General features: G+C 40.9%; 1 protein-coding gene across 1 annotated transcript in view; it reads right to left on the bottom strand.

Annotated features, from left to right (window-relative positions):
- The window catches only part of LOC126262482 (myosin-VIIa-like), a 390655-nt gene that overhangs the window by 97464 nt on the left and 276639 nt on the right, over positions 1–16552 (bottom strand). Inside the window, exon 30 of the mRNA XM_049959145.1 lies at positions 8555–8667. Within this exon, the coding sequence (XP_049815102.1) occupies positions 8555–8667 (113 nt within the window). The remainder of the gene's footprint in view (positions 1–8554; positions 8668–16552) is intronic.

The raw sequence follows: 16552 nt of genomic DNA, 5'->3' as shown, positions 1-16552 counted from the left end.
ATAGAATTCAGCACTAAATACATAATTTAAAGAAACAGTTAGAAGATGAAATTGAAACAGAAGTAGAATTGAGAAAATAATGGTGGAGATGATCTGACAAATGTACTGCCATAAGAGGGAAGGATAAGGCCATCTGCAGTAACTATAAACAGGCACAGAAAATGACACAAGTCTATCAAATGGAATCAGTGCTCTCTTCATCCAGCAAAATAAAAGAAAGTTTGGTTGAAAATTGATACAAATGTGACAGATTGGCCTAATAATATACACTCCTGGAAATTGAAATAAGAACACCGTGAATTCATTGTCCCAGGAAGGGGAAACTTTATTGACACATTCCTGGGGTCAGATACATCACATGATCACACTGACAGAACCACAGGCACATAGACACAGGCAACAGAGCATGCACAATGTCGGCACTAGTACAGTGTATATCCACCTTTCGCAGCAATGCAGGCTGCTATTCTCCCATGGAGACGATCGTAGAGATGCTGGATGTAGTCCTGTGGAACAGCTTGCCATGCCATTTCCACCTGGCGCCTCAGTTGGACTAGCGTTCGTGCTGGACGTGCAGACCGCGTGAGACGACGCTTCATCCAGTCCCAAACATGCTCAATGGGGGACAGATCCGGAGATCTTGCTGGCCAGGGTAGTTGACTTACACCTTCTAGAGCACGTCGGGTGGCACGGGATACATGCGGACGTGCATTGTCCTGTTGGAACAGCAAGTTCCCTTGCCGGTCTAGGAATGGTAGAACAATGGGTTCGATGATGGTTTGGATGTACCGTGCAATATTCAGTGTCCCCTCGACGATCACCAGTGGTGTACGGCCAGTGTAGGAGATCGCTCCCCACACCATGATGCCGGGTGTTGGCCCTGTGTGCCTCAGTCGTATGCAGTCCTGATTGTGGCGCTCACCTGCACGGCGCCAAACACGCATACGACCATCATTGGCACCAAGGCAGAAGCGACTCTCATCGCTGAAGACGACATGTCTCCATTCGTCCCTCCATTCACGCCTGTCGCGACACCACTGGAGGCGGGCTGCACGATGTTGGGGCGTGAGCGGAAGACGGCCTAACGGTGTGCGGGACCGTAGCCCAGCTTCATGGAGACGGTTGCGAATGGTCCTCGCCGATACCCCAGGAGCAACAGTGTCCCTAATTTGCTGGGAAGTGGCGGTGCGGTCCCCTACGGCACTGTAGGATCCTACGGTCTTGGCGTGCATCTGTGCGTCGCTGCGGTCCGGTGCCAGGTCGACGGGCACGTGCACCTTCCGCCGACCACTGGCGACAACATCGATGTACTGTGGAGACCTCACGCCCCACGTGTTGAGCAATTCGGCGGTACGTCCACCCGGCCTCCCACATGCCCACTATACGCCCTCGCTCAAAGTCCGTCAACTGCACATACGGTTCACGTCCACGCTGTCGCGGCATGCTACCAGTGTTAAAGACTGCGATGGAGCTCCGTATGCCACGGCAAACTGGCTGACACTGACGGCGGCGGTGCACAAATGCTGCGCAGCTAGCGCCATTCGACGGCCAACACCGCGGGTCCTGGTGTGTCCGCTGTGCCGTGCGTGTGATCATTGCTTGTACAGCCCTCTCGCAGTGTCCGGAGCAAGTATGGTGGGTCTGACACACCGGTGTCAATGTGTTCTTTTTTCCATTTCCAGGAGTGTATTTCAAAATGCTATGCATAAAAATGTGAGTTTTCCAGGCCTCATACCTCAGGTTCTATTGGTGACAGAAAAGTAGATTTGAGTGTACTGAATAGCCATTGGGCTAGGAACCATTTGTATACCCAACAGAAGGATCATCTTACTGTAGCTATCCTACAGTAGGCTTAAAGGGTCAAAGTTTGAATACGATACACTTCCTCCAGCTTAGGCAAATAGAGGAAATCAGTTGGTTCATTTTGCATGAAATGTGGTCTGCGGTGCCCCTTAAGAGGCCTATGATTTAGTTTATGGGTGGTTTCTGAGAAAACCCAAAAAAGTGTTTTTCAGCACTGGATATCTAAATAAATAACAGCAGCAAAGTGCTCAAATTATAACATATTCTCCAGGCATCTACGTAGAAGTGCCATCTTCCCATTTTCAAAAATTTTGATCTGTTATCAAAAAACATCCCAAAAAAATGATTTTTGGGTACAAAAACCAAGCTGCGGATTCCAAGACAGCTATGTTTATTTTTATCATATATGTTCCTAAGATCCCAATCACAAGCAACTCTGAACATTTTCATGATACCTTTATCTGTTCCCAAGATACATAGGCCCAGAGCTACCCTAGTTGTACACATAAAATCCAGTGTGAGGTGAAAACATACCCTAGTTTATAAATAGACACAGCACAGAGAAAGTGTCTCCATTATCATCAGTAGGGTTATGAGAACCCCATGTAGCAGAACTGAAGCCCATGCAAAATTTTTGTGTACTTAAAATCTGGTCTGATGTGTAAAATTAGTTTTGTGTTATTTCAATTCCATATAAGTAAATTACCAACATTTTCCTGACCCATAAAGTTCTTTTCATACACCTGACATCTGCAGCTGCAGCAGGGAAAAGAAGAGAACTGTGGAAAAATGCTCCTACTGGAGCACAGAAAAAGTGAATATTCTTCTGTTTAAAAGACACTGAAAGAAAAGTGGGGTACCAGCTGCCTCATTCTACCTACCTCAGCACCCTTAAAAATTTTCCCAAAAATTTTGGTATGAAAATGTATTACCACTTCTTATATGCTGACAGAGGAGACAGCACCACTGGGAAAGAGATGGCAAAGTAATAAATACTGGAAGACAGTAGACAGTGGCTGTGATATAGAAAAACGACAAAGTAATAAATACTGGAAGACAGTATACAGTGCTAGTGATATAGAAAGAGCAAAGGAGACAATGATGGTGTGAGAGAAAGAGGGACAAATTAGCAGTGGAACCCAGTTGACAATGACAGAACAGTGCTAGGAAAAGTTTGAAGGAGACAGTACCAGTGGCAGAGGAGTAAAGAGAAGGAGAAAGAGGAAATGGGTGAGAGCCAGTGACAGAGACAGAGCCTATGAAAATGACAATAAGGAAGAGAGACATAGTGACAGTGAGGAGTGGCAGGAGCAGTGGGAAGGAATGAATGAGATAGCAGCAGTAAGAGACAGTGTTAGTGAGAGGAGACAGTAGTAGCAGGACAGAACAGAGGAGACTGTGTGAGTTGAATGAGTGAGCGAGAATGTGCAAGTGGGAGTGGGAGTGAATGAGTACAGGTGGCTTACAGCGATGGACTAGTAGGTGTCGACAGACCAGTGGATGTGAGCGAGCTACAGTTAGGGGTGCTCATAGGATTGAGAGGTGAGTTTCATGTAATGTGAATATGTTTGCAAACCAAAATTTTTGGAAAATTTTTTAATGGTGCTGAGGATGGTAAAACGAGGCAGCTGATGCCCCAATTTTCAGTCAGAGTCTTTTAAACAGGAGTATATTCCCCTTTTTTGTGCTCCAATTGGTGTATTTTTCCACTGATTATACTATTCATTAATTGTGTTGGAGTATCTGTATAACTCAAACTATATAGATAAAATTTCCTTTTTCCTTCTCATCCCATATGGTAAGCCTCCCCTGACCCACAGTTCTGGGTGACTTTCCCAAAATCTACCCCGTTTCCTAGACCTCTCAAATCCTTTTCCTCCACCTTTCTTCCTTTCCCTTCAACTCTTCTGCCTGAAGCAGGAGCCACTGGCTCTGAAAGCTTGCCAATCACAACAGTCTTTTCTGTGTGTCTTCTGTCACTGCTTGGTGAGTAGATTTTTTTATCTATCCAATCAAATAACTTTATCAAACTATAAAGAGTTGTGTGTGCCCCTTCACACATAATTTTCCACTGAATCAGTCATGAAGTGGAGCCAAAGATAACTAATGACTAAATAATTAGTTGGTGGTCATACCATACATCATAATATTCAGTAGCCGCATCAAAGTTGGTACATGACATTCCTCTGTCTGTCTTGGAACAGTAAATACCAATTTTATGACTTAAATAGAAAGCGGCCAGTCTTTCTTCCACAGAGATATGATGCCAAGGGTTGACAGCAGAAGCAACATGGTGATGGACAAGGCTATTACAAGGATTTGATGGGCTGCTGAATATCACTGTGGGAGGGAGGGAATAATGAAGGAGGTACACTTCTCCTTTCAGAGCACCATACACAAGGTGAACTGCCACTACCAAACAGTAGCCAACAGTCAACTGGAGCACTTTGATGAACATTGTGCCACTCAGATCAATGTGTTTTGACTGCTTCTCTACATTTATCATCTGGATTCCCCCCCACTCCTTGACAACAGCTCCTTTAAATTGTGCAGTTGATTCTGCCCCGTTAGCAATGATTGAAACTTGGCATTCAGGTTGCACAATGTAGGGAAGTTTAAAATTTGTCACTGTGTTGACCACCCAGCTTACACCAGCAAAATGTGTGTTATTCTCCGAATATAGGTGGTTTTGAAAGACCATGCCACAGTACGGGCCTACATTGACTCTACAACCAGATTTGGAAGTGAAACAAGCAGCTCCATGTTTTTATGGGCTTACATGAAGCTGTTTGGTCTTTTTGACATATTGCACTCAAGTCAATTAAACAGTGCTGAAATCAGTAGATGAAAGCTGATGCACACCATACATGAGAAGTATCTGGAGAGATATGTTGGAGAGAACTGACTGAAGTTTCTGAAAAATGTTTTCCTTCATTTGCAGAAATCCAGGTAAAAGCAGAATCCAAATATTCAATCAGCTGATCAATTTCCTGGAATTTCTGAATATGGGTTTACACTTCATAATATCTCCCCTTAACTATCATCCAGTATCATCAACCAGTGTCATTTCAAGTATTTATGGCTAGATAAACACAATGATACATGGCAATCAACAATGAATTAGATTTATATCTAGTATGAGGTAAGAGTAAATCATTGTTTGGAAGCATCCTAGCCAACAGTTGTTACAGTTTGTTGCTGAAAACATCATCTCCAGAAAGCTTGGTATCATGGGCCAAGAATCACATTTCTCCTCAAAAGCTGAAATAACTGCATTTACGTTAGGATTCTGTGTGTGTGTGTGTGTGTGTATTGCATTCAGGTTGGGATTCTGTATGTGTGTGTGTGTGTGTGTGTGTGTGTGTGTGTGTGTGTGTGTCTATGATTTTTACTCTCCATGCTGCCCTTCAATACTAAATTGGTGATCCCTTGATGCCTCAGAACATGTCCTACCAACTGATCCCTTCTTCTAGTCAAGTTGTGCCACAAATTCCTCTTTTCCCCAATTCTATTCAGCACTTTCTCATTAGTTATGTGATCTACCTATGTAATCTTCAGCATTCTTCTGTAGCACCACATTTTGAAAGCTCCTATTCTCTTCTTGTCAAAACTATTTATCGTCCATGTTTCACTTCCATACGCGGCTACATTTCACACAAATACTTCCAGAAAAGACTTCCTGACAAATCTATACTCGATGTTAACAAATTTCTATTCTCCAGAAATGGTTTCCTTACCATAGCCAGTCTACATTTTATATCCTCTCTACTTCGATCATCATCAGTTATTTTGCTCCCGAAATAGAAAAACTCATCTACTACTTTATGTGTCTCATTTCCTAATCTAACTCCCTCAGCATCACCTGATTTAATTTGACTACATTCCGTTATTCTTGTTTTGCTTTTGTTGATGTTCATCTTATATCATCTTTTCAAGACACTGTCCATTCCGTTCAACTGCTCTTCCAGGTCCTTTGCTGTCTCTGACAGAATTAGAATGTCATTGGCAAACCTCAAAGGTTTTATTTCTTCTCCATGAATTTTAATTCCTACTCCATATTTTTCTTTTGTTTCCTTTACTGCTTGCTCAATATACAGATTGAATAATTGCCACAGTATAAAGCATAATTCATTACTCCAAATCATTTGTTTCCAGTCATCCACTGCCCAGTGTCATTGCTCTTTACGCCACATAAGTATCAGTTAGGACTGACTACACAGGACTGTGTGGCTGATGATGAGCTGCTCAACCATTGTACCAGATTCTTTTAAACTCCCTACATACAGTCACTGTGCTACCTGGACTTCCGGCAGCGTCCTTGCGCTGATTTCAGGGTACTTTTTACAGTTACCCGCCTCAATGGTCAATCATCCTGATCCATCATACATGAAGTCTGCCTTTTTTTGGTACAGCTGTGGTAGTTCCTTTGCATTTGCAAATTCACAATCACATCACCAAAAGTCAAATAAGATAGCTTTAGAAGGGCTGTGAAATGACCCTGATGCAGTTGTTACACAGGTGACAACCAATGACTTGCCCATATTTGAAGTCATGGAGGAGGAGGAGGAGGAGGAGATTAGTGTTTAACGTTCCATCAACAATGAGGTCATTTGAGACAGAGCACAAGCTCAGATTAGGGATGGATGGGGGAGGAACTTCGCTGTGCCATTTTGAAGGAATAAAGTCACTGAGCTTTTGTATTTTGTACTTACTACTTATCTAGTGACAACACAATACTCCCCATCTACTTCTATACTGGCAGGTCTGCCTCTTGTGACATCTACTGGTCAATTCCACATTACAAAGGATGTCCAGTTAAGCATGGTAAAAGAACTACAATATCTGGTCAAAAGTATGATCAATACTGTAGTTGACCTACCATGCTTGATCTCATTTGGCCAAAGTTGCAGTAATGCAGCAACACAAAAACTGACCTCATTCAACTGTCATACTGAAGGCAGCATTGAAAGGTGTACATTGTATCCTTGGTGGAAGATATTTCATATAAAACTGAATGTGCTCTGCAAAATGTACCTGGAAATGTGTGGAGTGATTCAAACAGCCTAAAATGGATTAGTAGCACTAAACACACTAAAAACCCATAGAAATACTTGACATGAGGCATGGTCAGCTGTTACTAAATACAAGTAGGGGCACTTTTTACTAAAATCAGCCAACTGGCAATGAATTGTGCAAAACTGTTGTTAACCAACCAGTGAAAATTTAATCATTTCACATTATTGATTTCCTTCTAATCCTCCTCCTCCTAAAATTTCCCTCCATATGGGGGAATTTTTCTGTGTCCATGCATACATTTATTTGTTGATTTCAGGCAGTAAATTTATAAGTTATTTGTTATATTTCATCTAATTGCTACTTCAACAACTCAGTGTTCACAAATATCTCAGGAATTTTGCAATATAAACTACCTGACAAAAATAGTGAAGCATCCAGAAGGGGAGGAGGAAACATAAGGAAACTTTACAGATTGAGAGGGTATGTGATGTTTTCGCAGTGATTATAATACGAAATTTACAAAGAACTTGGCAGTAAGAGCCTACTTAACAGTATGACGTCACACACAATCTAGCCTGGATGCATGCACTGATTCAGTTGGGGGTGTGTGTTATAAAGCCATTATATTCTCTATTGAGCCAAGCTGGCCCACAATTGTCATAAATGGCCCTTGATTTTCTAGATACTGGCACTGGGATGGAGTTGTCATCTGGCATCATCCCATGCATGTTCTATCAGCAACAGATCTATGGGTCTTATTGGCCATCATAATACAGACAGTTCATAGATGTATGTTTCATGTACGGATGAGTATTGCCTTGTTGGAAAAAGGCAACATGATACTGTCACATGAGGAGTAACACATGAGAACACAGGATGTCTGTCACATACTGTTGTGCCAGCAGACTTATCTCAATCACTATTCACTGTGACTGTAAGTACTACCCCACAGCTCCTGACACCAGAATACCAGGAATAATACTGCCGCACCTCTCCAAAACATTGGAAGAATGGGAACTCTTCTAGGACAGTGCCATACTCATAAAAACGGCCATATGGGGTAGTGTAGAATGAGTGTGCCTGCCCTCTCATTTCCATGCAGTCCAATATCCGGTCACTGTTACATCCAAATGCTCCACAAGTCCTTATATTGCACAACTCAACTAGCTGGGCATATGAAGATCCACAGTAAGGCCCTTTTCAATCTCTGTCAGGTGCTGATAATACTGTCTCTCATGAATAGTGGCATCTCCATGCCATTCCATATCCTACCAGGCCTGGTACAGACATTAGACACAAAAAAAAAAAACACTAATCCACTCTGATGGCCATTCTACCTGTCACAGAGAATTGCAACTTCAATCAATTACATTCCCTCTGATGACATGTATGTGTACGAAGTTATGTTGATGCCTGACCATTTCGTCAGGCATTGTGTAGACTAATATCTATGTTCACATATACAGCTTTTTCTCTATTTTGTTAGATTATATCTGTGATAGTGATGGAGCTACAAATAGTTCTTTTTTCTCACATTATATATACTACATATTTATCATGAGACAATATACATTTAAATAAACTTACATAAATGAAGGAAATAAAATGCACTGACATATCAGTAAATGTACACGGAATTTTTCTTTATGTATTAAACTTCTGGAAGACAATTTGTTTTTCATTATTCCATATGCTTGGTTATGTAGTCTATTGCAAAAAAAATTGTTCACCATACCTGAAATGATCTTTTGCGAACTCTTTCAGCACATACATGCGCTGACGAGTAACTGTATTAATCCGAAACTGTTGCTCTTTCATTCGCAGAACGGGATCTTTCTCAAATATTGCCTGTTCTCATTTTAAAAAAAATTTAAAAAATAATAAAAAAAGGACTCTATGTTAGTAACAAAATATTTTCAAAACATGAAATGCATATCAGTGACATTAAGGAACAATTCAAATATAATTAATGTTAGTTGTAAACTTTGTTCATATTATTAAAAATAGAATTGTTAGTAACATAGGAAACTGAAGTAGCTCAGAAAAGGTGAGGCTGACACTAAAAGGAATACCCAAGAGATGCTTTCACAGTTGTTATTAGTGAGTCTAGATGGTATATTACATGAAAACATAGATTTTGTCTTTTGAACAGCATACTGTAAGAGTAGAATAAAAGAAAAGGAATGTGTGGAAAAGTGTAATAGAAAATGAAGAATCACTAAGAAGCAAGGTGATTGGAGACCTTTCTAATATTTGGTTTAGGTCAGATATGCCTTTAGTTCCATGGATCCACAGTGAAGAGATCACCAATAATATGGAATATGTCATGAAATAACAAAGAAAGGTAAATTTGTCATCAACATTGAGATTGGTTTGAACACTACAGTGGTTTACTAGGCATTCTTCAACTGAAAGTTGTATGTCAGTGTGTTCCCCAACTCTTGATCTAACCCATGCAATTATATGGGGACCTGCAGCTTACAGTAGTGTGAGCTCTGAACCATTGCAATTTGACATTGTTGATTAACAAAAATTGTCAGAGATGAAAGTGGCAGATAAAAATCCCAGGACTGATAGGGGCTCAATGTTTAGATTTGTAGTCTCCTACTTTATCACTGAGGCACATAGCCATGCACGATACATATTTACAAAAGAAGGGGGTTATGATAATGTTACTCTTACAGATCACAAGTGAGATGGTCCACATGGATGTGAAACAATAAAAAGTCTTAAACAAATTAGTGTTCAAAAGGTGACAACAGTCTGTCAAAAAATATGTAAATGCACAACACACTAAAGCGCATGTATGATTCTTAGGCTATGGCCTGTGATATGATTAACGTACGGAAGTTTGCTTCAACAGGTATCGGTTGTTTTCATTTTATGTTGTAGCATTCAGTTTGTCACAAAATTCAGATAAATTATTACAGATTTTGAAATAGGGAGTGCATAAATAATATATTATGTGTGAAATCAAACATGGAAAATCCAGGATGGAATGTAACAATATGATGAAAAGGATAGTTGCTACTTACATTACAGTGGAGATGCTGAATTGCAGAAAGTCACAACAAAAAGACTGTCTAACTTTCAGCCACCAAAGCCCTTGTCAAAAATAGACAGACACAACCATCTCCCCCCCCCCCTCCCACACACACACACACACATACATACACACAGAGCCAGAGTCTGGCTCCAGCTGCCAAACTATCCTTTTCATTATATTGCTATTATATGTGAATACTGTCAAATCAAAAAGAAAAAAATTACCATTAGTAAATTTGTAAATAAATATAGGATAGGAACATTACAAAATAACTATTTTATTTTACAAGATTAATTTTCATAATTTTATGTTAATTTAGCAAGTACACAAAAATCTTAAAACCAACAAAAACATGGAAAGGATAGATTGCTACTCACCATGTGCAGGAGACACTGTGTCAAAGACAGGTACAGTGAAAAAGACTGCTGAAATGTTTAAGCTTTTGGAAGAAGGACTTTGAATGCTAAACATTCTAGCAGTCAGTAGGTGCTCAGTGTGGTGAGTAGTAATCTATCATTTTTTGTTCCATCCTGGACTTCCTGCTCTTTAAAAGTAACAAGTAGTATTTTATATTTACTTGAATAAATGTTTGTGTTGTATTTTCTTTGAATTCTATTCTCTTTCATTTGGTGTCATGAATTTTTGGCAGAGCTTGGCAAGCAGTGATTCAGGTGTTGTCAGTCATCCAGGATGGTGAAGTATTCTAACATATGAACAGTCAGCACAACTGTGTGATGGCTGGTGACGTGAGCAGATTGAAAAGTGAGTAAGATAGTAGAAGTTAATTCAAATGTTTGAGTTGGGGCAAAAAAAAAAAAAAAAAATACTGATCCACACAAAGTTCTCACAGCAAAAATGAACCCACAAATTTTCTGCAGATAATGGATGAACTATGTTCAATAATCAATAAGAGGATCCAAAGTGACTGAAGAATGAACGAATGGCAAAACCACATGTAAGTGGCAGGTTGTTAGAGATCTATGTCCCACCACGGAACATGGGGGCTAGTTCTGTAAAGCAGAACAGGCAGTGATCTGTGGTAGATCAGAGTGCAGTGCTGGTGCAGGTACATGTGTTTCAGAGCACACCATTCAGTGCAGATTGTTGAAAATGTTTTCCCATGCTGATCCAACAACATTGTTAATTATGACTGCAATGGTCACAGGCTCAATGGAAATCTGTCTCCAGGTCCGATGAATCACATTTCTTCTTACACCAAGTCCATGGTTGTGTCTGGATACAACATGACCCAGGTGAACGGCTGCTCAGAACATGTACTGTGCCAGGCTGGAGGGGGCTGTATTCTGGTATGAGGAAATTCCACCCAGGTTTCCATGGGATGTGTTGTAGTAATCAAAGGCCACATGACAGCTGTGGACTACACAAATGTTATTGTGAATCATATGCAGCCATACATGCTTGGTTACTTCCCCAAAGATGATGACTTCTTCCATCAGGATAACTATTTGTGTCACAAGACAGGAATCATGATACAGTGGTTTGAGAAGTGTGACAGTGTTGTCCACAAAATTTGATTCATTTGAACCCAGTGAATCAATAATGGGACATATCAGGTACCATCATGACACACACAAACTGCCGGTCCGTAATACAGGAACTGTGTGACCTCTGCATAGACATCTGGTGTCACATACCTCCAGAAATCTACCAAACACATCTCAAATCCTTGCAATGTGGAATCCCTGACATATTCCATTTCAAAGGTGAACCAACACACTTTTATACATTAACTGGTTCTACTAAGAAATTTGCCAATGGTGTTGGGAGAGTTGGCCATGAATAAATCCTTTGGGTTTGTTCCTCTTAAACTGAACTTCATCAGGGGCTAAAGTTTTTATGATTGCTAGCAGTTTCTTTAATACATTATTCTTATTTCTACTACTGATTTCATGAACTGAGCAGATCACAGAATGCATCAGTAGCCTGTAATTTATTGTCTATGGCATTAAGTACATTCCTGCTGTAACTGTAAATAGCCTTCTCAATACTGGAACACTTTAGAAATCCATATTGTGGTTTTTACAATCTATAAATGATTGTTAGATGACTAAAAAGGCACTTTTATAATGCCTTTCCTAAAATATTTGATAGCCTTGATCAAAGTTAAATTAGACAGATGTTTGATGGTATTTCTTTGTCTTCTTACTCACACACGATTGACTTCAGCACATTTCAGCCAGTTGCAAAATGTTCCAATAATAAACATCTGGTTACACTAGTAACTTAATACATTACGAAACCCAGAAGACCACTCTGTAATTAACTTTGAACTATGGAAAAGATAATATGGAACAATGACAATGTTGTGAAAGGAACAGATTATTTACCATATAGTGGAGATGCTGAGTTGCAGACAGGCACAACAAAAAGACTGCTAACCAAGTACACATTCAGCCAAAAGGCTTGTTTCTGAATGAGACAAAGATGATGTGACTTACCGAACGAAAGTGCTGGCAGGTCGATAGACACACAAACATACACACGAAATTCAAGCTTTCGCAACAAACGGTTGCTTCATCAGGAAAGAGCAAAGGAGAGGGAAATACGAAAGGATGTGGGTTTTAAGAGAGAGGGTAAGGAGTCATTCCAATCCCGGGAGCGGAAAGACTTACCTTAGGGGGAAAAAAGGACAGGTATACACTCGCGCACACACACACATATCCATCCGCACATACATATATATACACGCACAAATACACACAAATACAGCTCACACATTCATGACCACTGTCTCTGGCTTCTGAGGCTGGACTGCAACCAACAGCACATGATGGGAGAAGCAATCTGGGTGGTGGGGGTAAGAAGGAGGCTGGAACAGGGAGGGAGAGGGATAGTAGGGTAGGGAAAGGGAACAGTAAAGTGCTGCTTCTGGGAGCATACAGGGATGAGGTGGGAGAGGGTAGGGTAGCTAGGTGCAATCATGTTGTTAGACAAAGGTTGGGGGAGGGTGGGAAAGGAGAGAAGTAAAAAGATGATGGGTGCATTTGTGGAATAGAAGGATGTATAGCTCTGGAGTGGGAACAGGGAAGGGTATAGGTGGGTGAAGGACAATGTCTAACAAAGGTTGAAGCCAACAAGGTTATGGGAACATAGGTGATATTACAGGGAAGTTCCCACTTGCATAATTCAGAAACACTGGTGTTGGTAGGGAGGATCCAGATGGCACAGGCCATGAAGCACCCATTGAAAAGAAGAATGTTGTGTTGAGCAGTGTGCTCAGCAACTTGATGGTCCAGCAGTTTCTTGGCCACAATTTGTCAGTGTCCATTTGTGCGGTCCGACAGCTTCTTGGTTGCCACATAGAATGCAGCACAGTGGTTGCAGCTTAGCTTGTAGATCATATGGCTGGTTTCACAGGTGGCCATGCCTTTGATAGAATAGATGATGCTTGTGACCAAACTGGAGTAGATGATGGGAGGATATATGGGACCAGTCTTGCATCTAGATCTATTACAGGGATATAAGCCATGAGGTAAAGGGTTGGGAACAGCGGTTCCATAGTGATGGATGAGGTTATTGTGCAGGTTCAGTGGGCTGCGGAATGCCCCTGTGGGAGAAGTGGGAAAGATTGTCGGTAGGATATTCCTCATTTCAGGGCAAGATAAGAAGTAATCAAAAATCTGGCACAGAATGTGATGCAGTTGCTCCAGTCCTGAGAGGTACTGAGTCACTAGGGGATTGCTCCTCTGTTGCCAGATGGTGGGACTGTTGGAGATGGTGAATGACTGGAGAGACTCTCCGTGCCCTGAAATGAGGACTGTCGCATCCACAGTCTTACCCACCCCTCCCACAGTGGTACTCCATCACTCACTGAACTATATTCTCATCCATCCCTACACAACCCCTGCTCCCAACCCCTTGCCTGATGGCTCATATCCCTGTAATAGATCTAGATGTAACACGTGTCCCACACACCCTCCCACCACCAACACTCACCCCAGCGCAATCACAGCATCACCTAACCCATCGAAGGCAGGGCTACCTGTGAAACTAGTAATGTGATCTACAAGCTAAGCTGCAACCATCGTGCAGTATTCTACATGAGCATCACAACCAACAAGCTGTCTGTCCGTCTGAATGGCCACCGACACACTGTGACCTAGAAACAGCTGGACCACACATTTTCAATGACTGCTTCACAACCTGTGGCATCTGGATGCTTCCTACCAACACCAGCTTTTTGTGAAATACGTAGGTGAGAACTCTCCCTGCAATATAACCTACATTCCTGTAACCCTCCTGGCCTCAGCCTTCATTAGTCACTGCCCTTCACTCACCTAAACCCTTCTGTGTTTCCACTCCAGCATTACATATGCTTCTATTCCATCAATGACCCACAGTCTTTTTACTTCTCTCCTTTTCCACCCCCCCCTTTCCCCCCCCCCCACCCTCTGTCTAACCTCCCTAACCTCCTGACTGCCCGACTACACCTAACTGCCCTACCCTCTCCCCACCTCATCCCTGTATGACCCCACAAGCAGCACTTTACTGTCCCCCACCGCTACCAAGCTATCCCCCAACCTCCCATCCCCATCCCAGCCTCCTCCATACTCCCACAACCCAGACTGCTTATCCCATCATGCACTGTTGCTTGCAGTCTGGCCTTGGCAGCTAGAGACAGTGGTCATGTGTGTGTGTGTGTGTGTGTGTGTGTGTGTGTGTGTGTGTGTGTGTGTGTGTATTTTGTCTAATTCAGAGGAAAGCCTTTTGGCTGAAAGATTACTTGTTTAGCAGTCTTTTTGTTGTGCTTGTGTGTGACTCAACATCTGCACTATATGGTGAGTAGCAAACCACAACTACAAAAGTTGTTTTATTTTAAAGATTTAATGGTGGATATTACTCCTTCTGGTGAAGTGAGGATCGTGTTCATATTATTGAAGTCATTTGTAACAGTTGATCTGAGATATTTCATGGCAACAACTACTGAACCTGACATTTCATCTTTCCAGTAACAGCTATGAAATACTTGTTAAAATGTTTTGCAACAATGCACATGGAACAGATGTTATGTAATTTATTGACTCTTGAGTATTGCTAAATCAGTCAAGGACTCTTACCAGCAGGATTAATTGTGGTGATAGAAAAAACTAAAATTTTATTTTTTCATTTAACACGATTGAGGATGTGTAGAGATGCTCATCCAAAGCAAATAAGATGCTACAAGAGAGGTGTTGTGCATCATGAAAAGAATTGTTGCTCATATTTTGAGCATTTACTTTCCAAGAAGAATCTTCTCTCATATATCATATACAGTGACCATGACTATAAAATCAGAGAAATTCAACATACAGAGGGTTATGAAAAGTCATTTGCTTTGTGCACCTTTTCTGAATGGAATGGAGGAAGTAAAAATAATGGAACATGAGGGACCCTCTGTCACAAACTGTAAACTGGCTCAATGAGCACAAGTTAAATGTTTACAGTAAATGAATTCCATGTTACATATAGGAAGAATGTTTTATTCTCATCCTTTACCTTCTTGGCCATAAGATGAATTTTTTCCTCCTTTTTGTTTCCTGTTTGTTGTTTAAATTTCTTTTTCCTTACTCTTTTATATTTTCCTCTTGTGCTTATTTGTTTCCAATATTCTCAGTCGAACAATTTAGTATAGTGAAGGAAGATGATGTGTAGCTATTTTGCAAATTACAGAGCTACATATAAAAAACCTGGCACCAACACATTCCCAGATTTCATAAAATTTATATTTTGCTGATTTTATTTCATCACACTCTTCTTGTTAAATACTCTAACTGCAGCTCTTCTAACAGCCTCCATTCTCTTGCAAGTTAACTGCCATTTATCATATTGCACACCATTGACTCATAAAATTCCAATGACCATCATTCACTGGCATTTTTTTCATTCTGGATCTTTTTCATTATTTCCCTAATGCAATTTTTGTGCATTTCTTAGTGCAACTATTCACAGGGGTTAGTTCTTATCTCTGGTTAATTTGCCAGTTCATGCATTCATAATAAAATTACAGTACTGGGAGATTGTTGTAACACTCCTAGCTCTTTAAAAATGGAAACTGTCCACAGTCAGGCTATTGGAATATGCAGCAGAAATTCAGAACTGTGTTATTGGTATTGCAACTGTCTAACTTAATCATAGTTAGGTTTTCATAGTTATGTCTTATGTCTTTGCCATCAATGGGCAAAGATACATCAATAGCAGTGACAGTGGATATCATAGGTTTAGCAGTTTCAACGTAAGTGGCGGTAATTGTGCCACACGACGACTGGCCATGCAAGTTGGATATCTATGGAACTATGACAATGGCAAAATAACAGGCCACAGAGCAGGCACAAGTCAGTTTCTCTTCTGGCACTGACCTTTAGTTGATTACCAGCTATGCTATACCACCATCTTCTCACTACCACTGCCACTGGAACTCTGTTACAAAAGAGCTACATTCCACTGAACTCTGCCAAATTTGTCATCTCACCTTACTGTACTGCCATGTGACTTTGACTCTGTCAGCAGTGTTTCACTACAGAAGATAGACTCTGAACATTTCCTCAGGTTATTTGTACCGTCGTGGCCTACATTATGTAGAAATATCTGAAATTGTTCAAATTATTATCAAGAGTCACTCAATATTGTGACAAACACATAACTTCTGGAACTTTAAGTGTCTGTCCCTGCTACTCAACTTATTTTCTT

This window comes from Schistocerca nitens, chromosome 6 (assembly GCF_023898315.1).
Source record: "Schistocerca nitens isolate TAMUIC-IGC-003100 chromosome 6, iqSchNite1.1, whole genome shotgun sequence".
In the NCBI taxonomy this organism is placed as follows: Eukaryota; Metazoa; Arthropoda; class Insecta; order Orthoptera; family Acrididae; genus Schistocerca; species Schistocerca nitens.
This window is presented reverse-complemented; position numbering and strand designations above follow the sequence as displayed.